General features: G+C 32.3%; 1 protein-coding gene across 1 annotated transcript in view; it reads left to right on the top strand.

Moving 5' to 3' along the window:
- Positions 1–5,535: 5,535 nt before the first annotated feature.
- Positions 5,536–27,316, top strand: part of LOC143223130 (E3 ubiquitin-protein ligase UHRF1-like) — a 57,594-nt gene continuing 35,813 nt past the window's right edge. The window contains 3 exon segments of the mRNA XM_076450641.1: positions 5,536–5,868; positions 14,656–14,832; positions 15,505–15,582. Coding sequence (XP_076306756.1) covers positions 5,716–5,868; positions 14,656–14,832; positions 15,505–15,582 — 408 coding nt within the window. The 5' untranslated portion in view covers positions 5,536–5,715.

The raw sequence follows: 27,316 nt of genomic DNA, 5'->3' as shown, positions 1-27,316 counted from the left end.
ATTAAATGGAAGAATAAAAAAAGCTGCTTTGTCCCGAAGTTATTCCGAGTTCTTTGAGTAACTGATTCTCTGAGAAGGAAATAAACAAAAGTGTAACAATTATACATAAATACAATATCTATTGCTTATTTAATATGCACAAACGTACGGATAATGAATTGTTAATTTTATTGGCTCTTATCCTAGTTTCAGTCCAAACAGCCTGGATAGCTATTCAGTTAAATGTTAACATCAGACTTATCCAGAGCGACTAGCGCTACTCACTTGTCTTGTCATTATCATTCAAATATGAGAGGTTACAGCCTAGTATTTGAGGACAGCGTTTGTTACGCTCATGCACAACGTGTATATATTTACAGTCATACATGCCAACAGGTACACGAAATGTTATCTCTAGAGAATCACAAAGAACAAAAGCAACTCAAGGACATTTTGAACCACGCACTATATGAAAACTGAACATAATAACAAAGAAATCCTGCAGTACTAATTTAAAATAAAAAGGTAGAAACCTCATCAAAATTAGTAAAAACAACGGATAAACTATGTTTTGGGTTGGTCTATTGGTTACGTATAACCAGCGGGTTAAGATACTCAACGCGTAGGGCAAGAGTCAAGGGTTCCAATCCACATCACGTCACATATGCTTTTTTCTCAGCCCTTTATTAACGTAAAGTAACATAGTCAAATATTAACATCTGCAGCTACATGGCCTTATTTTAGTCAGAAACCTAATTCAATTCACGATAAATGAAAATAAGATAAATATTCAAGTAAAATTAATTGGAAAAGGGTAACTGTACAATGTATCAAAATATTGAAACGATCACCAATAGTAAAATTCATGACGTCAAAAAAGCACGTAAACTCAAGAATTATTGATAGAAAGAGATAAAAATGCTATACCTCCAACACTTGAAATGTGGACTCTTATTCTTCAAGGACAAAAGACACTCTGCATTTTTCGATGTCTTTCACTTCATCCTCAGAAGTGAAACATGTAGTGTCTTTTACTACCGTTGACCAGTTTCTAAATAAACGTATAATTGCATATTATACAACGTTGATACTTTGACCATTTTAAGTATTTACACAAGTTCTTTGAGCTTTAACATATGGGTAACAATTTGAATATATCAACAACAATATATATATAAAAATATCCAAAGCTCAATACAGGACAAGCCAGTACGAAATAGCTAAATATATTTACTGTGGTTTATAAGAAACAGCTATACTGGCTTCACAAAATAAATAAAAATAGGTGAAATTAAGTGAAGTAAATACTTTTATGATGTGATTTATCATAGCCTGTGTGTTCTGTTGTATTGTTTAAAAACATAATTTTTCACTGTATTTTTCAAACATTTTTCTCGCAATATTCATCTCAAATGGTACGATCTTGTACGTGCTTAAAAAACAAATTACGTACACATACATCAACACAATTGATCGTAGGTGTTTTCTCACATAAACATCTACCAGTGTTTACCATAAAGTTCTTTTTGAGGACTTGCAAAATAAGAGGTGTTTATCCTTTCAGTTTTCAAATGGATTACATATTCTGTAGCTTATCGCTATTTATTCCAATTGTCTTGACTGTTGTAATCGAGTAACAAAAACAAGATATTATTTAGCTGTTTCACTATGAAACTTCTTTTTATTGCTTGAAAAGCAGAGGGCATGAGTCCTGTTAGAATATTATAACTAGTATTTTTGTTTTCTGCAGCCGCTATGACTGTAAAAATACAATGCACTTCAAGCAGTCTTGGTCACAGTAATACTGCATCATTTCAGTAGGTAGTTTGAAAAAGTAAGAATCATAATATAATCATCGCGGTCGCGCCAAACATGCTCGCCCTTTCAGCCGTGGGGGCGTTATAATGTGACGGTCAATCCCACTATTCGTTGGTAAAAGAGTAGCCCAAGGGTTGGCGGTGGGTGGTGATGACTAGCTGCCTTCCCTCTAGTCTTACACTGCAAAAGTAGAGACGGCTAGCACAGATAGCCCTCGAGTAGCTTTGTGCGAGATTCCAAAACAAAACAAACAAACATAATATAATTTCATCTGTTTATATAATAGTTGCTAACGTTGCACCTCACGCAACTACTGTGATTGAATAACATTTGAATGAATTATTCTTGAGAGTTTTTTTGTTTTCTGAATTTCGCACAATGCTACTCGAGGTCTATCTGCGCTAGCCGTCCCTAATTTAGCAGTATATGACTAGAGAGAAAGCAGCTAGTCATCACCACCCACCGCCAACTGTTGGCCTATTCTTTTACCAACGAATAATGAGATTGACCGTCGAATCATAACGCCCCCACGGCTGAAAGAGCGAGCATATTTGGTGCGACGGGAATTCGAACCCGCGACCCTCAGATTACGAGTCGAACGCCTTAACTCACCTGGCCATACTGGGCCTATTGTAGAGAACCATCTAAAATTTCATAGTGACCAGTTTTAATTTGAGTCGTGTCACATTTCATTTTTCAGGAAGTTATCTGTGTCACCTCCAACTTATGTTCTCTGACTCATCAATCTACCCAACCTCCTATTCGTAGTCTAGCCGTTCTCCGGTGGAACAACGGTAAGTCTTTGAATTTACAACTCCAAAATCGGGGATTTGATTACCCTCGGTAGACACAGCAGATAGCCAAATGTGGCTTTGCTATAAGAAAACAAACACGCTAATGCAAAACAAATTTATCAAAGGCATGTAGAGTTAGCTTGTTAATTAATATGTTTAACACTCTTTCTCGCGCAAAGTATCTGTTTTAGCTAATATTTTGACAAATAAAACTGTGTAAGAATAAAATAAGCATCAGTTTAGCCAGAACTCAGCTGTTCTTGCCCTGCAGGTACATTTCAAACTCATACATGGTCTCGAGACTCCTGTTTTTATTCCTTTGTTTTCTTTGCTTTACTTACCTAAGTTGGTTCACGAAATTGTTCAAATTCGTGTCCTTCTTTACAAAACCTCATTGTATTAGTGAGCTAATCTATTTTAAACTGTCCCATTTATATTGGACAGTAAATACAGTCGCCTATTTGCATCCACTATTGTTAGAACAAGAAGTTTATAGGGAAACAAGTTTATAGATCAGTATAGCGATGTGTTGCGGATGCATACTCGATAGTTTGTAATAGTATCTTCTCTAGCCTTCTGACAGCTTTAGCAGCTCATACTTCAGAAGCTCTTAGCTATACAAAAGCTCACTAATGTTCTGGTAAGGTGTTTTCCATTCCAAATAATGGAAGTGCAGATCGTTCTGGTGGCTTTATCCTCAGGGCTAACTCAAATCTTTTCTTGACCATTTGTGACTGGACAGTGACGGATTTTAGCAATGGTAATTAGTGGTATCCTCAGAGTTTTTCAGAAATGACATCGTCTCAGAATGTCAAAATGTCTTATCACTATGGCAACCAGGTCTGATAACAATCTTCTCCCACAAACTGAAAATAACACTAATAGGTGTGCCTTTTAAGCAATTTGGGGTGTTTCTAGCTGCGGCTCAACTTCTTTGGTCAAAAACTGGATTGAGAATATTGTCATTGCCCTTTGCTTCTGTAATACAAAGTATTTTTAAATCTCAGCTTCATTTCAGTTGCTATTTCTTTCTTTCCATAATTTTGGAGAAAATTGTTCCATCTCAATGAAATATAGTTTCAACGATATAAAGAAAATGTAAGTGAAAAACAAAGAAGCTATTTGACTTAAACTCCTAAAAACAAATTTTTGGTCACAGCATCACAATACAGCGTATTAATTTAGACTGTCATATTCTCAAGTGAAATTAAAGTCAACAAGTAATTTGTATACAGAAAGATGAATAAGTGAAACTCAACCCCCCAAAAATGGGGTTGTTTATTGAGAGCAATAGCATTTTAATGAAGTATATAAAAAGACTAAGTGAAAGTGATGCAAAGTTATTGCATTATCATGATTTGAGCATCTGGCTAGATATTCTGTGGCAAAAACTTGAAGCACTTTTGACAGTTTCACAAGAAATTCGCGATAGATATTCTAATTAATTAATTACATATTTTTTGTGTAACTATTTTCAAATCCATAACGTTTCAGGACTTCCAAGAATGTCATGCTACTCCAGGAAGAAGACAAGAATAATTAGCTATCGAAAAACAAAATAATCTTTTCTGTTTCTCTGTGACAATGTATGTAATAAGCAGATACTACATATCTTTCTCTTATATATGAAGAAAACAATTATTGAATTTTCTAAGTTTTAAACATCCCAAATCCTGTCGAGGTCAAATAATGAACTCAATCTGAGGTGTTACTCTTTTGTAAACTGATTGTTCTATGAACTTTTCTATTGTTTCTTGAGATAGGTGAGCTATGTCTTTCTTGATTTTGTGTTTGGGGATACTTTGAAGTTCTCAAACTTAACAGGGATACTCCTACATCCACGGCCACCCGTTAGTACAGCGGTAAGTCTACTGATTTACAACGCTTAAATCATGGGTTCGATTCCCCTCGGTAAGGTCAGCAGATAGCTCGATATGGCTTTGCTATAAGAAAACATACTCCTGAATCCCGCACCCTTACTGATATATCAGCTGTAAGATTTGGTTTGTTTTGACTTTCGCGCAAACCTACACGAGGGCTACCTCTGGTAGCCGTCCCTAATTTAATAGTGTAAGACTAGAGGAAAGGCAACTAGTCATCAACACCTACCGCCAACTCTTGGGCTGCTATTTTACCAATGAGTGAAATTTACCGTAATAATGTAACATTCTCCACAGCTGAAAGGGCAAGCATGTTTAGTGTGACTAGGATTAGAACCAGAGACCCTCAGATTAGGAATCGAGTGCCTTAACCACTTGGCCAGCTATAAGGAGATCGTGGTTGGAGACACATCTTGTAAATAGTTTTAAGAATTTGGGTTGAGCTTAAGCATAGCGGTTGGCATTGAAGACATGGCCAGGACTTATTGTGAAAGTCCCGTCTTGATCCTGTAGTGCCGAATTATTGAAAAAACAACTATCTGAATATATGTGAATAAAAATATATCCAGTTTCTAACTTGAGAATAGGTTACATGTATTTTTATCATTACAAAGTTACGACTTGTAACTGCTTTTTTACCAAAACAATAAAATTAGCCTGTATTTGAAAATTACGAAAACTTAAAAGCATTTTCAACAAACACCATTAAAATACATGTTAAATATTTGTAATCTCAAATATACTTAATTCATTTTACTGATACAAGCAATGGTTAGTAGGTAGGGAAAAGGAGAACTTTTATCTAACAGAGGAAATGAGATGAACATGATTCAACCAACGAACTCCAAATTTTGATAGTTTCTTAGCTACTCAGTTTTTTATGAAAAATTGTACACATAGTTTATAATGTAATGGAATCAATGATAAAATATCTTAATTTGTTGCAGTGCAAAAAAGAAAACGTTCAACTTACAATTTTAATAGAACAAAATGCTTTTAAAAAAATAGTAGTGATGCTTCAGGACGTCCAATCAAGTTGTATTTCGTCACGCATACCACGTGACTCTTTCCCGCGGATCTCTTTCCCGCCAACTTTTGCACGTGGATTATGTGCGTCTTGTTCATTTTTTTATATTACCGCTTGTGGTTTCTCTCGGTATATCTTAGTAATATTGTGACTTATTATTATTTTACAAGACTGTATAATATATTTTATAATAACTGGAGCTCCTTAAAAGATAAAAATGTGGATTCAAGTGCGAAGTATGGACGGTCTTAAGTCTGCTCGCGTGGATGAGCTATCAAAACTGACAAAAATAGAAGATTTAAGAAAGAAGATAGAAGATAAGTTCGATACACCTCCTGAACGTCAGCGATTGTTCTATCGTGGAAAACAGGTAAAACGTCATAAAATGGTATACTTTTAATTAGCTTGTACGTATTTGTGGTTAGAAAACTGAAAAATCAACACTCGTTTGAAAGAAAAACGTAAAAAGTTGTATGATAATTGATATCGATTCGTTTTATAACTAACAAAGCATATGGCAATGCAGTGCTACCGGTGGACATATAGCAGTTGCTACTATGCGCTGTTGATCTATAGTAATATATTACTATAATTATGTCAGTAGTAAATGACAAAGTGAGTTTTGTTTCAGATAATTTTTCTTGTATTAGTTTGAACACATGGATGTGCAAAAATTGAAAGCCGGGTTGATCTATAACTTTTCTAATTCCAGTAGGACTGATACGTATATTGAGTTTTATTCTGGAACATTTAAGTTATTTTTGCTTTAGTGGTTTATCCTTTTATAGGCCTTAAGTTATATTGTCAAAACCGAATAAAATGAGCATATAAAGTATCAATCACAAGACCATTTTTTGGCTTAAAGTGAGTTAAACATTCTAAGAGTGTGGTTTCTGTCAAGGGCAATATAAATATTTCAATTTCAAGTAATTGCAGCAAAAAGTAAGTGATAACTAATCTGGTATACATTAAATAAAGATTAAACTTACTCAGTGTAAGGAATGAAATGTTTATAGATTTGGGTTTAGGTGTGGGAACAGGTTATTTGAGTTCGAATTATTAACTTGAAGACTTGTGCAAGAGGTTTCTGTGTTTTACAAGGAAAGATTAAGGTTTGCAGTAATTTTGTTTTTTAAACCTTTTTGTCATCCTATATAGTTTTTTACACTAGAAGACAGTATGAAGATATGTTTGTCCAACTGTTCTGCTAACAGTATATATAAATTTCTATTAACATTTATTTTGAGAATGAAGTCATATTGGCATATCCTTAATTTTGACCTTGATAAACTGTGATACCAGTAACTTAGTAGATGTTTTCTTTACAAAATATGATCCATTTAGAAAGAGGAAGCAAACAACATTGTTCATTGACAGCTGGTTTAAGAATCACTCTTAATATTATACAATAAAACTACTTCTATTAAGTCTGTATATGAAAAATATTTGTTTATACATCATCAGTTTAAGAAGGGGTCTATTGGTCCATATACAATATTTTAACCACTGTACTAAATTCCAAAATAAAAATAAAAGAATCAAAGTCAATCCTTATCTTTCATATCTTTATCAAGACTTTCTTTAACCTATTAAATTACTTGCATCTACCACATCTAAAAGCAACTATTAGAAAACTAAAAGTGTTTTAGTTGAAGATGATTTCTACTCTTCCAAAAATTTATATTTGTCTCCTAATCTTGTCATTTTGATTTAAGAAAAAAAGGATGATGCATTAACACTACCAATTCCTTAAACAACCTCAAACTCCTCAATCAGATTCCTTCCAACTCTTCTTTCCAATAATTTAATGCCCTTTCAACTGCAATGAGTCCAAGACTGGACATACTATTACAAATGGAGGTCTATCTAATGACCTATATAACAACATTATAAGCTCTTTAGACTTGTATTTGATATTTTTATAGGTACAACTTAGAATTCTGTCTTTCATGTTATTGGCAACAGCACAGTATTTGGATAGCCTAAGAGACTGATCAACCAGAATAAAATATTTTTTTCCATAGCATCATTAAATTTATTCCCATCAAAACTATACTCATAATTCAAATTGTGATATTCCACTTACATTATCTTACACTTATAATCAAAAGCCATTTATGTTCAATTTGGCAAATAATCCTTTTGTAAAGCAGCAGTATTCTACTCACAGCCAGGAACAAATAAGTAAAATTGGAGAATAATTGCACAGAATAAATATGTTTTGTAAAACTTTTATTGCATTTAGATATGTATGTGTGCTAAATTTAACCTTTTCACCCTGACTCAAAATTTTAGTTCCCTGGCTTTAATCAAGGAAATGTTTCTTAAAATTAGTTTTAATATTACAAGGAAAGTTTAAAGAACAGAATTAAAGATTCATGGAATGAAAGTAAAAATTTTCAAGTTTTGTTTACTCAACATTTAAAATACTCTTCTTGCAAGAATAGACTGAAGAATGTTGTACGAGATAACAGTGATTTGTTGCTGTTAATATGGTTGTTTCAGAAGAGTAATATGGTGAAGTTCAAAATGTTTATTTAAAAGGCATATCTGAGAATTTTTAATTGATCAATATGCTTAATGCACATGTTATAAAATTAATGATTTTGGTAGACCATTTCTGCATATTTCAGTATCCAAGTTTGTTTTAGTAAGAAAACTGAACATTAAATTCAGTGTAACAAGAGTCTAATGCAAGTTAAATTATAAAAAGCATCATACTTTGCTAACCTCTTTCAATGCAGTGAAGCAAATACAAATTTTAAAATTCATTTATAATAATTCTTGCATTTTTTGGGACCATGATGGAATCTGCTGTACACATAGGTGAGTAATATATCAGCTGAACTGAACATAAATTTTCAGTCAGCAAAGATTTCAGTATTTGAATAATTATGGTAATTACATAATAATAATAATAAAAAAAAAAAGATGACAGTCCCTTTAAGGTCTCCCACTTGTACACCAAAACAAGCAATAAAAATGAAATTAAATGCAGTCCTTCATTAGAGCTGGGCAGTTAATGCTATTTGCTAATTAAATACTTGATGGCCTCATACTGTTCTTGCTGTTGAATATGAAAAAATATGATGCTTTAAAACTATCAATTACTTTTACAATCTTAAATATGTCAATCAGATCTCCTCTAACTCTTTTTTTTTTTTTTTTTTAAGAGAAAACAATTTAAGAAATTTCAGTCTCCACTTATGAAAACCCCTCCATTCCAGGCACCATTCTAGTAACTCTTCTCTGAACCAACACTTCAGTGTCTTTCCTAATGTAAGGAGCCCAAAACTGAATACAGTATTTCAAATGTAGCATAACTAATGACCTGTATAGTGAAATTATAACATCTTTAGACTTGTGTTTAGTATTTCTGTAGAAACGACCTGAAATCCTACTTGCCCTACCACTAGCTATGGCATACTGCTTGAATGGCTTTGGAGACTGGTTAACTAATCACCATACTCCTTTACTTATATGACACTCTTAAGGTTATTTCCATCCAAATTATACTTATAATCTAAATTGTGATAACCCACATGCATTACATTGCATTTATTATAATAAAAACCCACCTGCCCAACTCACTAAATGATCTACATTCTTTTGTAAATTGGCATCCTCTTCACAGCTAACAGCAGTCATACCTTAACCCTTTCACTACAGACTTGGTGTAGTGGACACAATTTCATTTTGCACATGTTAAGTATTTACACTATAATTTTTGTTACAACATATGTATCTTCACAAAATGTGGTAGACATTTAGTAAAGATTATATATATTTTGTATATAAAAAATCAAATTTTTCAATGAAATATTTTTACTAAAGACTTATTTGTAAAAATAATGTTTTATTGCAAGTCTTTGTGCAAAGTAATTTCATGTTGTGATTAAAAACTATTCTTTGTCCCCAAAATCTTTAAGACCTAAATACATTTCAAATGCTTGTTTTCAGTAAGACTTTATATTTTCTTATTTTCTAAACTGTGGCTGTGGGGTCTGTCACTTGACCAACCTTATTAACATAATACATATATTAGGAAATAAATATAAATTATGCTTTTTTTATGCTAGAGTGAATACATTATAACATGAAAATAAAAATATTTAGCCTAAGTAGCTTAAGTTTTGTAACATTATACCTTTATTATATTGACCTTCCAGTCATGACTAGCTAACATTACTTAACTTGCATTGATGTAGTGCATGTGCACTCATGTTATGTATTCATTAATATAAAACTGAACTTTAGTCTTCCTTGTCCTAGCTGTGTTTTAGTGGATTAGTATTTTGTAGTATAGTCACATTTCAATTATTTATTGTGTGTACACACACACACACACACACACACAGAGATTATTACTATTTAGAAATCATTTATTTATTTAGAATGTGGTAGCTTTTATACAGATTAAAAAAATGGCAGAGAAAACCATGCTGGGGATATTCTAGCTGTTGATTGGTTATTCACATCATATGTTTTCAAAAATGGAAAGAGGTGAATGGTATCACTGTTTGATTCAGTACATAAAACATATCTCAGCAGAATAAAAAGGCATGAGGTTCTTATTTTATATTCTAGCTTGATAATATTTGTATGAAAATATAGACTAAGTATTTTGACATCACTAACGTCTAATTTTAAATAGTGCTGTATTCAATGTACCACTTGACTCACAAAATTATATATTTAGGTGTGTGTTTTAAATACTTACTTTTAAATTAAGAAAGTAATTCACATAAAATATTAAAGTTTGAATTATAATATACAGTTTGATTCCAGTATTTTGAATGCAAGTCAACAAATGTGATGACATGGCCTTTAACCCATGACCAGTAGCAAAAGGGTTAATACCATCTGCAAATTTAAGTAATTTATTGAGTATTCCTTCATTTTTATCATTGATGTAAATCAAAATCAGCAAGGATTCTAAGACTGAGCTCTGAGGAACCCCACTTGTAACATTATTCCAGTTTGACTGTATTTCATTTGTAAGAACCCTCTCATTCTTCCATCCAGCCACTCTTGTATTCAATTTGTTAACTTATCCCTCACACCTATAAATATTTTACTTTGTTTACAAGCTTTTTAAGTGTGACCTTTCCAAATGCTTTCTGAAAATCTAGATATGCCAAATATACACCCTCACTCTCATTTACATAAGCAGTAACCTTTTCAAGAATGTCAAAAGATATTTAAGATTTTTCCATTAGAGAAACCATGGTGACTGTCTGATAAATGACTTTGTTAAATGATTTTGCAAAATATATTTTAACAGACTTTCCAAAACTTTTCCCATAACAGATGTTAATGAGTCTATAATTACTGGACAATTTTTATCATCTCCATTAAAAAGAGAAGTGATATTAGCTAACTTCCATCCTGTGGTACCTGTTCATTATTCAAGGAATGACAAAAAGTAGTAGTTAGTGGTTTACATATTCAATCTTTAAAACCTTTTGGGAAATATTATTTGGCATGTGAGGCTTATCATTTTTAAACTTCTCAATGTTTTCTTAACTAACTCAAAATTAATGCAATCATCTTTTTTTGCTTATTATCTGTTCAAGATGTGGAATGCTTAAACTTTGTTGGTAAAAAAATGGAGAAAAAAGCAAACTTTAATAATCCAGCAACCTCATAGTTATCAGATACTAGCCTTCCTTTATTTTCCCTCAAGGGTCTTGTCCCTATTTTAATGTTTACCTTTAATGTATTTAAAGAAATCCTTACTGTTAATTTTTACATTTTCAATCACCTTTGTCTCATAACATCCTTTTTGATGTCCTAATTTCCTTTTTCACCAATTTCTTTGATATTTTCTAATCTTCTGAGTCTCCTATTGTACCAGTCAATTTAAATTTCTTAAGTTTAAGATGCTCTTCTACAGTTTTATCTCTTAAACTCTTTGTGAGCCAAATTTTATTTTTACTTTAAATTACTTTTTTCTTTCTATAAGGAATATATCTCTGTGAAGAATTAAAAAATATTCTTTAAAATTTTTCCATGTCTGATCAAATAATGCAGCTGCCAAAATTGCAACAGGTAATTATTGTCATACTCTTTCATAATTTGCTTTTTTGAAATTTTTAACCAAAATGTTATTCCTTATCTCCATATGCAACAAAACATTGAACCTGATAGAGCAATGATCACTTGCATCTAGATATTCTACCCTCTTGATCATTTCTTTATTTGAAGTTAATAAATCTAAAACAGTATTGTTTTAAATATATTCCTTAACTAATTGGTGAAGAAAGCCATCCTGAACAGTATCAAATAACCTTTCTATTTCGTGGTTTGACTAGTATTTCCCACTCTGTATGCCTGAGGTTAAAATCATCCATAATCATAACTTCATTAACAGCCAAAATATTCTCATTTTAAAGTTTCTCACTAATTTCAAAAATAACATTTGGTCATTTACAACAAATTCCCATTAAGTCTTTTCCCTTTATATCTACTAATAGAAATCTAAATGGATTTAGTTCCCTTGCTATTGTCTTTAATATTTTCAACAGGATGTAATAAAGCCACTTCTCTCCCTTTAATACCCTATCCTTATTCAAAAGTCTGCAACCCTGTATTTCATGAAATTTTTGTTACCAAAATCATCTGTATTTAACCATGTTTTGGTCCTCCATTCTTATTAATGCTCTAAAGTCAACAATTTTACTTAACTGTTATTATTGTAATGCTAAAAGTATAAGTCTGTCCTTATAACTCTTTCTATACTTATTTCCTATGCTAAACTTTTCTCTGCCTCTTGTTCTTTTTTCAATTAGTTTTCTTAGCACTCACCACTGGACATTAAGAATTGTATTTTCCTTTATAATTGATTTTGCATGGTTTAGTCTTTCAAGTTTTGAGCAGCCTTGAAAGATAACAAATTAAAGAAATAGATGCTTGTTTTTTCATTCCTTTTTGTATATAAAAATGGGACTGCATTAGCATTCACAAAGTGCTTAGAAAATAGTGTAGTGTTCAGTACCTTTATAAAATAAAATGATTAAAGTCTACAGCTTCTCTCTTTTTTCAGTCTGTGGAAAATCTGGTCAAGGTGACAACTTTTGCTTTCAAGAAGTTTCTCAGCCTTTGCTAAATAGGGCTTTGTTGTCAACAGTAAAACTTAAGAATGTTTATCCACACTTAAAAAAACTGATTAAACAAAGCCATTCTTATTTTTTGTCATTATTGAAAGCACCAGTAAAGTTTTCTTTCACTTCGTAATAAAAATCCTGTTAAAATCTCTTTAAACATCAAGAACTTTACATGTGCCTGAAACTTGATGAAAGTATAGATAAAAATGTTATGAACGTCTGATGAACTGGTTTGTTTTAGCTGTGTAGGCTAGAACAACCTATCCTAGTGGTTTAAACCTGATTCTGTTGTAACTGTGCTACTAGGTTTCAAGGAAACTTCTGATTCTGTTATAAGACATCATGCTTTCAGTAAGTTTATATTATTCTTGAACATATTTAAAGACAAATGTGTGAACAAGCAATGCCACACTACCAGTAATTAACTAGTTAACTCAAGCTCTTTTGTTATCATTTTTAACAAAACAACCACTAGGGAGAAGAAAATTCCACTAGAAGCAATCTCAATGAAAGAGTAAGCTAAAATTTCTCTGCTCTTTTCTTAGCATATCCCATTTCAGTTACTCAGTACATCTAAAGTATATTTAACATTTCACCCACTCTTTTTTTATTTTCCATTGTAATAAGGAAACAAGTAGAATTCTAATTTCTTCAAAACTGAAAGTAAAGTAAATGTGTGATACTTTTGCATCACTTTTTTCTAATTATTCTTTATCTTTTTTACATTGAGTTTAAAAAATGGCAAAATCATTTATGTAGGGCCTGAATGTATGGCTACTTGTGCATTAGTTGAAAGCATTTGTAGAGCTCAAAGCAACATTTTTATTATACTCTACCTTCCAAAAACAACTATATATCAAATGAAGGATTTACCCTGAAGAAAGTCCTTAACTAATGTTTAGTTAGAACTAAAATAAGTTATTTCTAATTATTGGCTATAACAAGTTTTTGTTTCAAGATGAAGAAAAAAAGAGATTAATGATAGACATTTGAATCCACTCAACATTAAGAATTGCATTTTTGTATTTTTTTACTGAATTTAAATGGTTCTGTAGTAAGTTTTTCAAGCCAACTTGTAAGAATGAGAAAAACAAATTTTTGAAGTCTAATAAGTGAATTGAAAGTTTTTGAGACACTACAAGCTAGTATATGTGTAATTAAATTGCAATCACCTTATATTTGTTTTTAATCTGTAGTTATAAACTATAAAATGAAAAACTAATTACATTTTCATGAAATATTTCAACAGAAGTATATTGTACTAACATTTTAATTTGCATTTCACAGATAACATTATTTAGAGAAGTCATGAACTTTAAAGCATAATGAAGTACCTGTAAATCTGAAAAGATAAATATATACAACTAGAACATAACTTATTATTTTAATATTTGAAACTGTAGAATGGACAGCAACTGCCTGTTGTGTAGATGCAAATGTAGAGGACAGTATTTTGAAAGTCTTCCACCTATCATCTTCAGGAAACGTTGTCCTCTACACTTGCGTCTACACAACAGGCAGTTGCTGTTCATTCTACAAAGTTTCATCATGAATACTCTGCTCAAACAGTCTATCAAAGAATGTTAGTATTTGTTGTGACATTAAAAGTTTTAATCAGAAGTTGCTCATGGTCATTACTTACAAGTATTTAGTAGATAATTTTTGTGAATTAACATTGTTTTAATTTATCATTTTATGTGTCATTTTTTCTTTTGAGAAGTGAACCCAAATATTTTGACACTGAAACATTTATGACAAATCATCTATTTGAAGTAAAACTTTAAGGGAATCAATGGAAAACTTCTCATACATAAAATAAACAAATACAGTAGTTTTAAGAATATTTTAAAAAGATTTTCAAATATTCTTTACAAGTACTAGCTCAATTCATCTTTATCACTGTAGTAATAATCAATTAAAGTATGAAATAAACAAATTCCTAATACATCAATATTGTCAATTTCTCAAGTCAAATTAAAATTTGTAGGAATGTTCTTTAATCATCAGTATTATTGCATTTAATTATGAGGAAATCAAAATATTTTTTTTAGCTCGAAGATGGACACACATTATTTGATTATGACGTTGGTCTCAACGACATTATTCAGATCCTTGTCCGTCCCACTTTTAATGAACAACCAATCAGCAGTTTACCGAAATCTGTCAAAGAGGTAGAAGGAATAAGTAGCAGTGATGAGAGCACAGGATCCAACAAAGAAAACAAACTGGTAGGTTGGTTTGTATTTGGTAACAAACTTAAATCTTTTTATTTATTTCAAAAGTATATCTTTTGTTGTAGTTCTAACATTTAGGAATACTGAATTTTCAGACATAAAAGCTCAACACAACATTGGGAAACTAGTTAGTCAGCAGTTTCTTTTTAATATAAATACTGTAACAAAAATATGTATATAGTTGTCTTCTTGTGTGTTTAGAGATTATGAAAAAGATGCAATGAGTTGGTACAAGAGAACAATTCTACAAGATAATACAAATGGTCTAATAGAGATTTTGGATAAGAACTAGTTAATAATTAACATTAGTGATTAAAAAAAAATGGTAAATAATACTTTGAGTTAGGTAATCATATAGACTACTAATTATACTAACAACTGATATTTGATTGCCACAAACATATTGTAAGTACCAGAAATGTCTAAACTTCTGCAGATAAACACTTGGTTGGTGAGTTAGAGTAACTTATATTTGTTACTTTGAAAATATTTTAATTAAAGTAGGCTATGAAAAGGATAAATTCTATGAATTTAGTATTGTATCCTTTCAGTATGTAAATGTTTCATTGTTTTAGCCACAATTAATTATGTTATATTTTTCAACCGTCTAAGTAGTTTAAGGTAATATTGCTGATATGCATGTGTAATTTTTTTTTTTAACTGAAGGACACTGGACATGAAGAGAGCAGCACAGCAGCAAGATCAGTCAACAGACTGGAGCCAAGTCTCAGTAAATACTTCCAGGTTGACCTTTAGTGTTTGATTTCACATACTACTAATTTTTTATTACAGTTATTTAATATATATAGAACAGTGTTCAATGTGTTTGGTCTAGGTTATTTAGTTTTTTATCCCCTGAAAATATATAGTTATCTTGGTGAGTCAGTTTTACACCAGCTAATGAATGTAAACATGTTGATTAATTTACTTTTTCTAAACTTGCACGAAACAAATGATTTGTTCAACTAAGGCATTCATGATCTTTCAGTGTGGGATATAAAACAAGTATAACTTTTACAAATGAAATCACAATAGTCTGTTTTTTTAATTATTAATAAATTTAATGTCCCTTCTCTTAGTGGTACAGTGCATGTCTGCAGACATACAATGCTAGAAACCAGGTTTAAATACCTATGGTGAGCAGAGCACAGATAGCCTGTTGTATAGCTTTGTGCTTAACTTCAAACAAACAAACAAAAACAATTAAGTAATATTTCAGGTTGGCCACATTAAGTTTTCTTTGCTTGTTTTCTTCAGTTATGAAAACAAACAATTTTTAAAATTTTCTATTGTTAGTTCAGTATGATTGTTTATAGCCTTTAAAAACATACCTTTTGAACTCTGACTTCAGTATATATCTTAACAGATTTTAAGTCATTGCTATCCTGTTTAAACATTTATGGTTCTAAAAAAGGGGTGAATATCTTTTATCTTAGGTTTAGGAAAGAAATTATTTGATGATCCTCAAAGGTGTTTTCTTTTTTTTATAAATATTGTTCTGGATTTTGTATCTGATTACTCATGTTTAATGCTGATATTTCTATAACTGAGATGGAATATATAAAAAACAGTAGATCTATTTTGTAACATTTGTTTAATTTTTCTGGTTTAAATGTGGCAATGAGGAAGTAAGTTTTATATATACATACATCTGCTATTTTGGCCTATTAATTAGTTTAATATCTTTGAAGTATTTCATAATAATATAGTGATCATTTCTAGATTTTAAGTGAATATCCTTTATTATTGCTTTCAGTTAAAATGACTTGTCACAAAATAAATTGTAATGTATCAGGCTATTGCATATGAAATGTTGTAATTTCATGTGCTTATTTGAAACTTGATTTTTAGTCCTGAAAGAGAAGCATTATCATAATTTTGTCAGCATAATATAGAATATTATCTAGTTTGTTTCAAGCTCACTTTATTTTTCTTATTTCAGAAACTAAATCATATTTTTAAATCTAATTTTTTGGTATGAGTTCAAGCTTGGTCTCAGTACTGTGACAGTAGCTTGTAATAACAATCATGTGTTTGGTGATGGCACAGATAATGAGCACTCAACACAGCATTGGTTTAGGAGATTTTGCTGGTGACCCAAGCCTTGGGGCTGCCCTTAGACATCCATTAATGAGGAAGAATTGAAGGCCTCAATTGAATCAGATACCTACCAAGCCATGAGAGAACATGCTGACAAACTTAATGTTCATTATTCAACAATTGCATGGCATCTTGATGAAATTGGTAAGGTGAAAAACCTTGAAAAATGGATACCTTGTGAATTGACTGAAAACCTTCAAACAAGTTGGGTTGAAATTTGTTTCTCACTTGCAACATACACGATCCATTTTTTCCATATAATTGTCATTTGTGAAGAAAAATGGATCCTTAATGACAGTCAAAATAGTGGTTTGACTATGAAGAATCATTAAAACATATTAAACTAGCTCTTCACACTAAGAAGCTTATGGTCAGTGGTTGTCAGCAGATGTGGTTCATTATTCATTCTTAAACCCAAAAGAAACAATCACAGCAGAGAAATATTGTTGTGAATTTGAAATTAAATTTTAAAAGTTGTTGCAAAAACATCCAGCAATAGTCATTTGCAGTGGGTCCATACTACTTTGTGACTATGTGTGATCTCATGTCTCGCGTGTTACTGTTCAAAAACTAAACAAACTTCAGTGTGAAACTTTACCTCATTCACCATGTTCACCAAATCTTTTCCTTACAGATTACCATTTATTGTGTTACTGTTGAAAAACTAAACGAACTTCGGTATAAAACTTTACCTCATTCATCATGTTCACCAAATCTTTCCCTTACAGATTACCATTTTTTAAACATTTGTTTTTTTTAAACAAAGAAAGTTGGGAAACCAAAAGTCAATTGAAAGTGCCTTTAAAGACTTCATTGCATCAAAGGTTATCCAACTCTAAAGATGGCATTTATAAACATATAACTCATTGGCAATATTGAGTCTAAAGGAGCTTATTTTGATCAGCTAAATTAAACAACAAAAGATGTACTGGTTCTTTTAAAAATCCAACATTTCATAAGTATAACAGTCTGATACGTAGTTTACATTTTCAAAATATCAGTATGTTTGAAAGTCACTTCTCTTTAGATAACTATATTCAGTAAACCAGTGTTTTGAAACTTGGTGTGTACACCAATTTTATTGTGCAAAAGACTGTTGTTATTGTAGCTATTCATTTTAATTGTATGGTTCAATCCTATTAATTTATTTTTCACATTTGATAAGAATTAACTAAATATTTGGTCTAGTGTAGCCAAAACCTTTGTTGTTTTAAAATCACTTATTGTAATAACCTTTAATACTTGTAGAAAAATGGACTGGTGTATGTAGGGTGCTTGACTTGTAATGTTGGAGTTGTAGAGTCAAAATCAGTCACCAAACATACTTGCCCTTTCAGAAGTTTGAGTTTTATAATGTGATGGTCAATCCCAAAATTTGCTGTTAAGAGTAGCCCGATAGTTGACAGTGGGTGCTATAGGCAAGTTGCATTCCCTGTGGCCAGCAGCAGATAACTTTACTAGTTTTTCTGTAAAGAAATGAAAAGAAAGAAAACAAATAATTAGAAAATGTTTGTGGGTGAGCACATAGCATGAACAAAAACAGTAATATTTTGTTTATTTGCAAAAGATAAGGTCATGGTGAAGGATGATGTTAAAAGTTTACATAATTCAAGAGTTCCTTTTTTTAGTAGTGTCTAGACTCTAGATCAACAAAAACTAAGTTATGTTGCAGTAAAGTATTATTGGTCTTCTATCTGTACCATCTAAGAACTTGTCATGGACAAACAAAACATAAACAGGGAGTTGCCCATTGATTAACCATATCTTCAAACTTCTAGATATTTCTATAAACTTATTTCCCACAAGTAATAAATAGGGAAGTTAATGAGGCAGCTGCTAGTTTCATCAAAATAATACTACACATATTTGTAGCATTATTTATCAAATATGTTTTGTGCAGAAATATAGTAGCAGATTGTAAAAGAACTTTTATGCCATTAGTATATAAATATAGACTATCAGAAAGTGAAATAAAGAACTGACTTTTGTTAGTTCATGGCAGGAATTAAGAAGGTATAGTATTATCAAACACAGGTTGGGAACATGGTAACTCTTTGTGGTTTGTTTAATGTAAGTTTAACCAATACACTTAGGGCTGGAGTTTCATTTATTTGACTTTATAGATATTTCTTACTTGTTATTATTATAATATGCTGAGCATTATTGATGTTTAATTGTAAGCTTTCTTAAAATTAACATTTTAAAACATGTTTACCTCCACAGCACTAGATACTTAAACCCTTATTAGAAGATATGAGAACTAGATTTCTTATAAAAAAGTGTATTCTTACTTCCACACAGTACATCATCCATTTAGGGGTGTTTTTCAATTCCAGCACAAGCCAGGCCCAACCTTCTCTACATCTTTACACTATGGAAAAAGCAGTTCTTCAAATTCATTTGTCTAATTCTCCACTGGCATGCCCAGTTTTTTCCTTTGTTGATGTAGGCATCCTTGAAATCATTCCTTTAAGTTATATGAGGGCTTTTCAGTAAGTTGTTAAAGGACCAGTGGAATACTTGCATAGATGTACTAGATTTTCCAGAGAATGTTGGATTGAGCTGGTGGATGAACAGGACAACACAGATGGCTAAAGATATATCTATTCAAGGCTAGAGTGCTTGTTTAAACAATTTGGTATTCAAGGGATAGTAGACAGTAAAGGAAGCTTCTTTCCATGTCAATCTCTTAGACCTTTCAGCAGTTCAACATGCTATGACTCAAGGCTTTGAATCTTTTTAGGAAAGGTAGTAGTGCTTCATTTGGACAATTCCTTAGTAGTCTTATACACTTCAAAGAAAGCAGGCACTTGTTCTAGATCTCGTTTTCTCAGATTTTTTTCCTTTTTTTTTTTCAGGGGTAAAGAATTTATTGGCTGATTGGTTATCTCTTCCCAAGAGAATGAATGTTTGATCTTCAAATTTTTTGCTGGATTTGCTCTTGTGTAGAGATACCACAGATTGATGCTTTCACTACTCACTGGAATTCTCAGCTCTAGTCCTTGAGGTTTCCTGTACCTCACTTTCTGGCTTTGGAAGTAGATGTTTCTAGCCAGGATTGGATGGGCCTTCATCTTTGTGCATTTCCTTTGATTTGTTTGCTGCCCCAAGTTCTAGCACTGATTTACTCCCTGTCAAGTTCTTTTGGTGGCACCATATTGGCTGCATCAGCCCTGATTTCCACTCTTCCAGTATCTTCTGGAGTGTCGACCTTTTGCATTTCAGGGACCTACTCATCGTTCTCATTTGTATCCCATTCAGTGGTGAGTGTTGCCTGGTCAGGTATACTTTTTTAAATCTGCATTAGTTGGCCAGTGGATTAATAACTAAATTCCTGGTAGCACCTAACTTCATTGAAATGAGGTGTTCCATAAGACAACCTTGGTGCTATCTGGGTGGTGAACAATTATTCTGTCATGTTATGTTTGCCAGTTCTCAGTATAAATACTGTAACAAGTATTTCTTTATAATATACATATATACTGTGTTGTTCTTGTTAGGCTTAGGATTTTTTTGCAGTAGGTGTGTCTGATTTATTAATGGTAAATTCGATAATAAATGAAAAGCATGCACTCCACTTGTTTTCAAAATAATATAAATTTGTATATGTAAACTATTTAAATTTATGTATAACAAATTCTTTACACTGTAGAGATCATAGCAAAAAACACTTTATATTCTATATTCTTCTGTTTTTGTACAAGGCCATTCAATTGCTTTAGAATTTCAATTGATAAACCAAACTACATTTCTCTATTTCTATTGCACCAGAAATCTGTGTATAATTCACTTACTGTCATTGAATTACCAAAGTTGTATACTGTTCCAGTAATCATTTAGTCCTCATACTTCACATATGTTCCTTTTGTCAGAGTACACTTGAACTGGATCAACTACTTTAGAACTCACTTTTATGAAGTAAGCTATAATTGTTTTTTAAAAACTGTTAGATTTCCTAAACATACTAAGTGTTAAGCCTTTCACCCCTGCATCAGTTTATTTTGTGTTTAATTTTCCTTGATTTAGCTGCTACTTTCTGTGATTTTACTTTCTTGTGTGCTTTATCATTCTTTCTGTTTGCTGTGTCCAGCTCATCTCATACTATCACTTTATCACTTAATTGTTTGCCTGCTTTCTAGGAATTTCTATATTCTCAACATCAGTGTATTGCATGAGATGTTCAGAAGGACTATTTCCAATAATAGTCTGCTTTTAACTCTATCATAACAAAACAGCTAAACAATCATGAAATATTAACACAAAATAATTAATTAATAATACTTTAAAGTATTTTATATTATGACATAAGCCCTTCGAGAGAGAAATATTTACAGTATTTTTTTTACTATATACAAAGACTACTCTTCAGTGGTGTCGAGAAAACCCACTTGTAGAGAAAAATATATATGTAAAAATGGCTCGTTTGGGTTGAGAAAATTTTTTTACATAGAGGAGCGAACAATTAACTCCAAGAAAGATCTGACTTGCTGCTTGGTCTCATCAGATTATCTTTCCCATGGCTGTCTGTTGGTCTCCCACTTTATGCCCAACAAATTCCATCAGAGAATATTTGATGTAGCTCTGAGGTGATCTAGTGAGACCTACTGCCATCACTTGTCAGAACAGCTCTCTAAATTTATTCAGGGGATCTTTTCATCTTACAGTGTCATAATGACATTTACATAGTGCTTGATGTTGGTTGTGTTGCACAAAATCTCATCATCATATGGTTGAATGTTGTTGCTGAGTTGATTAACTCAAGTAGTATCCACTTAAATTGGTGTTATCTATCTGATATCATAAATGCTGTCTTCTTTAGACAATCTCAATCAGAATTTACCTGTAATCTTTACTGGCTCTATCTAGTTTTTCCATGATGGTCTCTGTGTTGCTCGTAGGTTCAAAGTTGAACTTCATCACAAGATTCAGCTTCTGGAAGTCTATGCAGAAACATTTTGATCCATCCCTTTTCTTTACAATTATAACTGGTGAACAGTAGGCTGAATTTGAAAACTTCATGACTTCAACTTCCTGTTTTATCAGTTCTTTCATTGGGTAAGGCATCTAAGAGGAATGATCTTTGACTGGATTCCTGGTTATGATATCGATTTTATGCTGTACCAGGCCCATCTTTTTTGCTTTATCCAGGAAGATAATTGTATACTGGCGCAATAGGTCTCATAACTCTTTTCTAATTGCCAGTCAGTTCTTCATTGATGTTAACATCTTGTATTTCATCTCCACCTAATGGTTTTAGGTCGAGTAGACCCACATCTTCTAAGACAAAGTCATTGTCTTTTGGTTCTATATCTTTGGCCACACCTGCAACATCCATCTTTGTTTCAATACCTGTACCTGTTAGGTTTTCTTCTCTCTTGGCATACTTCAACTGATTGGCTTGTTATATCTTGGTTTTCACATTCACCTTGTAGTCCATTCTAATGAATACTTCAAAACATCTTTTCCATTGTAAGATGAGTGTGTCATGGTCTGTGGGCAGAAAACTAAGACCTTCTCTTCAACCTTGAGACATTGATCCTTGGCCATCTTGTCACAGAAATGCCTCTGAATGCTTTGAGCCACATATAAGCTCTGTTGAACATGTTGACAATTATCCTCCAGTCTGCATCTGATGTCTAACATGTTGGTATGTGTTCCTTACGTCTGACTCTTTGTTTCATATTTATAGCTCTATCAATATTTGCATCAGACCCCATACTTTTCTTTTATACATTAACTCAAAGGGTGAAAATCCTGTCCTTGCTTGTGGGATTTCTCGATAAGAAGATAATACTGCTTGCAAATACCTTTCCCAGTCACAAGTTGTATCTTTTCTCTCTTGACACGTCTTCATTAACATGTTTTTCAAAACTATCGACTCTCTCTCAAAATCCATTACATTTAGAATTTTATGAGGTGATAAAGAGCTGCTGAGTAGTGATGAGTCTAGACACTTACTGCATAAGTTTTCAAGTAGAGTGGATCTTTTTGTTATTCTTGATTTTTCTTTAAAAAAACAACTGTGCAAAATATCTTCAAACGGGATTCTTCTACTCTCTCTGTCTCTATCTTTACAAGTGCTTTTTCTTCCAGATAATGTGGTGTATAGTCGATTACTTTCAGCACATACTTGTTGTCCTTGTCAAACACAGATGCTGGTGGTCCAATTCAGTTCACAGCTACTTTGGCAAATGGCTCTTCTATGAGAGACATCTTTCCTATTGGCACCTTGGCAACCTTTCTTCTAGATATTGCCCTTTTTTGCAGATGTGACATAATCTGCAGAATTTGCTCTAATCTCCAATGACTTCCAGCCAACAGAAGTTATTGTTGATTTTATCTGCCATATTCTTTGTAGGTGTCCTTACACAATTGATTCATGAGCCAACTTCATGAGTCCTGTATTCTGTTGGTATTATCTGTTTAACTTCCCTAGTATAACTGCCTTGATAGATTTGGTCCTCTATTCTATAAATATGTTTCCGTCTTTGTTTAGTGCTTGATTTGTTTCAACGTTTCTACAGAGAAGGGTCTTCTATGCTACCTTCATTTCCTGCAAATCTGTGTATAGGATATTGCCTTTTGACTCTTTCATGGACTTGATTTCTTGTTTGCTCTTCTTTTCTTGAGCTCTTGTGGTGACAGCAAATGCTTCAACAAATCTTCTTTCTGGCCAGTTGTTCCAAATTTCTACTACCTGTTATGTTTCTTATCACCAAGTTATGTATTGGTTTCTTGTGGTACATGGCCTCAAAGCCTCCTACATAATATCCACTTTTTTTGCTGTGGGGGAACTTTCTTACTGTCCCATCAATGAGCACCCACAAGCATACTTTGCCTGTCATTTTACCATTGAATACTTGACTGGTTCTCACTGCTGCACTACTGCACCTAGTGTCTCATTTGAACCTTCACTTTCTTATCCCCAACATAACCTTCACATATCATGATTTATTATCACGTTTTGATGTTTGTCACATACTACTTTCATTATTGACACTATTGGTTCATTTGCTAGCTTAAGCTGACCATTAGTCATGAACTGATCAATCATGAATTCTTGTATTGAATCTGATGAGTAGACTTCACTTTCTTCTCTTCTGGCAGTAACATCCGTAGTGCCAGTCACTCGTTTCTTACCAACACCATCTTTTTTAATAGCTCCAGCTGCTTCATGTTGAGGTTTTTGCTGTTGTTTCCTGGTAATGGATGTGCACTCCTTTGCAGCATAGCATCTTTTCTCACCCCTGTCACCTTTGATAGACTCTTGCTTTTGGTCAGCCATTGCTGGTTTTAAATTTAACTGAATATTCTTGGACTTGCCAGTTATGTTACCTTCATGAGCTTCAATATACTGTTCTGTCAGCTTGATCATCTCCTTCACATCTTTTGGTGCTCTCTTTAAGAACATAACATAACAGCTGATCATGCAATTCAGAACCATTCTTGCATTATTAGGTCTGTCATTCCCTGAAAAGTATTTTCACACATGGCCATGTCAGTCCATCTGCAGAAATATTGCCATAGATGTGCCACAAACTGAAATACAGTTTCTTCAGGTTTGGCTTCTTTGAACTTCCAATAAAAACCTTCAGTAAGTTCATATCATTTCAGTAAAGCCACTTGCAAGTTATCATTGTCCATGGCATCATCTAATGTTATGCCTCAATGTACTTGTAGACCTCTCTCTGTGTGAAGTGGAATGAGATAGACTACCTACTCACCTTTTTTCCAGTTCAGACTTTGGATGAATCTTTCATATCTCTGGGAGAGCATCCATGCCATCTGTTTATTACATTTGGGGAGCTTGGGCTAGCTAAGACTTCATTGTCATTTTTGTCAATCTGGGGTTCTACTTCCTTTGGTTAGGTGAGTTTTGCTGTTCAGGTTTGTGCTATTATTCTCTCTATTTTTCACGTTGTACTGTTATTCTTTCTTTCTCTCTTTATTTTAAATTTTCTCATTTTCTCTCTATATCTCTCCTTTTTGTCTTTATTTCTTTGTGCTTGTATTCTTTCTGTTTCTTGCTTCTCCTCTCTCTTTCTCAATTTGTCTCTTTTGTTGCAGTTATTCTCTCTTTAGTTTTCTCTGGACAATTTTTTTTTTCCTATCTCATTGTTAAATCTCAACATGTGAAAATTCCAAGAGCATTCAGTCAGAGGCACAGGAATCAGTTTGGCAGCATAGGCTGTTGCCCATCCTGAGACTGGGTACTAAGGGCATTACACTAAGAAGAAAAACTGTAAAATACTCACTATATTTAAAGTTAAATTCAAACATTCCTTGGGTAGGTAAAAGTAGAGTGTTAACAGATATGAACAAAAACTTGTAACTCATGAAATTACTAACCTCAACTATAAAGCCATACAATCCCGTTTAGGAAAAGGTCCATGATTGGCTTTGTTGACCAAGAAGACCCACCCACCCAAGCAAAATATACTTCTGCTGCATTCTCTAAAAATTACCGATATCTATCTTTTTTGTTGTCTGAAAGATACAAAGTCAAGTTTATGTTTACTGAATAGTGAATTAATATTTGGTAAAACACTAATACTTGTAATACTGTATCCTGTTGTCATTGTTACTTGTATTGACAAATGTTCACATCTGTTTACATATTGCTATTTTCTTCTGTTTTTCTTGACCACCAAGCTCTTGTTCAATGTATAGAATCCATTCCAGTTATAAACATAACACAAGTTTTGTATTTGTTGTTGCTACAGTGGGAAAACCATACACATTGGCACTCATTTCTTTCAACAAGAAGATGGAAAGTCATCAGAAAAAAGAGCCACAGTTTTAATCTGAACACATGATAATTTGTAGAGACCATTTAATCAACAATATCTATTTTAAATACAAGCATTCTGAGCTCATTCTGGAGTGGGTATAAAAGAGATTTAGTGTAATTCTTTAACATTCTGTATGCTGATCCTTGATTATAATCACTGCCTGAAGCCAACAAGGAATGCCTTCATCAAATTTCAGGAGATAATGTGAAATGAAGTACAGGTATTTTGAAATATCACCCAGACTTTTTTTAATTCCAGCTGCATACGTAGTGAAGAGTTGGGCTATAGTCTGAGAGGACATACTAAAAATTCAAGGGTTCTGTTTGTTTCTTTTTTATTAAAATATTCATTTACTATTCTCTATTTGTTTGAGATCATTATTACTCTGGTAAACTTTCTTGTATTAAACTATGTGCAGAAAGAAGGACATGGTAATGAATATATCCCTATATTAGACAAAATCCAATGTCCCATTAATACAGTACAGAAAACAAACTTTGTTGTGGTTAAAAAGCCTCATACTTGGATGCTACCATTACCATACTTAATTGATCACTGCAGATGCTTTTATCTTGTCATGCTCTGCTATAAACATTCTGGCACTTGCTGATTTCTAAGATCTCAAATTTTGAATCATGGATCAAAAGTGTTCTCTATACACAGGTTGTCCAATTTTTGTACTTCATTTTACAAAATTGAGCCTCTAATGTTTGTTTCTTTTTCAGTACAAAGGTTTTTTTCTTGCTGCAGTGCATCCTTGCAATCCTTTTTGGCATATTCTGTTTTGCACTGTAGAAGGGTAAATTTTAATATCAGTGATTTCTTGACAGTTCTGCAACAAGTAGCTGCTGAACTTGTGTTTGTGTATGAGTGAAGTATGTTAAAGACATAAGTATCTGAACTGGAAAACTAAGATGGTCTTCTTGACCTGCAATTATTGTAAAAGTGTTGTTGTTGATGACATTCTTTTATTATTTTTTAACTTGAACTTTTGATACTTTTTTTATAGATATTTCCTACTAACTATATATATTCCTCTTTCTATAAATCTATTATGCTGTCTTATTTCTTCTGAAATTGTTCATCTTAGGTCTGTATTTGATACTTGAAAGAAAATGTTGTTAGTCATAGACTACAGTAAATTATATATACCTTTTACAAAAGCAAATTATTATAAGAATTAAGGAAAAGTTAATACTTTTACAATATAAAATTAAAATAATATGCAATGATGTACCTCAATATAATAACCACATGACAGCTACATGTCTCACCTTTATATATAAAAAAATTAGCATTCCTGAAATTTTTGTCATTTTTTAAGATTAAGGGTTTCAAATTAGTATTATAACTATATTTTACCCAGAACACCTTCTGCATTGGAAACTGAATGCTTTTGTTTTTAATGCAGAGTCAATCAGTTAATATATTTTCTTTTTCTCTGCTATACAGTCTTGACTACATGATAAACACATTTCTAAGTATTATCACTGCTTCTTAAATTCAATTTATAACTTGCAATTTATTTACAGTTTAAAATTTTATGAAGACTAAACCTTTAGTCACATACTAAGTTACTGTAATGT

The sequence above is a fragment of the Tachypleus tridentatus genome, chromosome 8 (assembly GCF_004210375.1).
Source record: "Tachypleus tridentatus isolate NWPU-2018 chromosome 8, ASM421037v1, whole genome shotgun sequence".
In the NCBI taxonomy this organism is placed as follows: Eukaryota; Metazoa; Arthropoda; class Merostomata; order Xiphosura; family Limulidae; genus Tachypleus; species Tachypleus tridentatus.
This window is presented reverse-complemented; position numbering and strand designations above follow the sequence as displayed.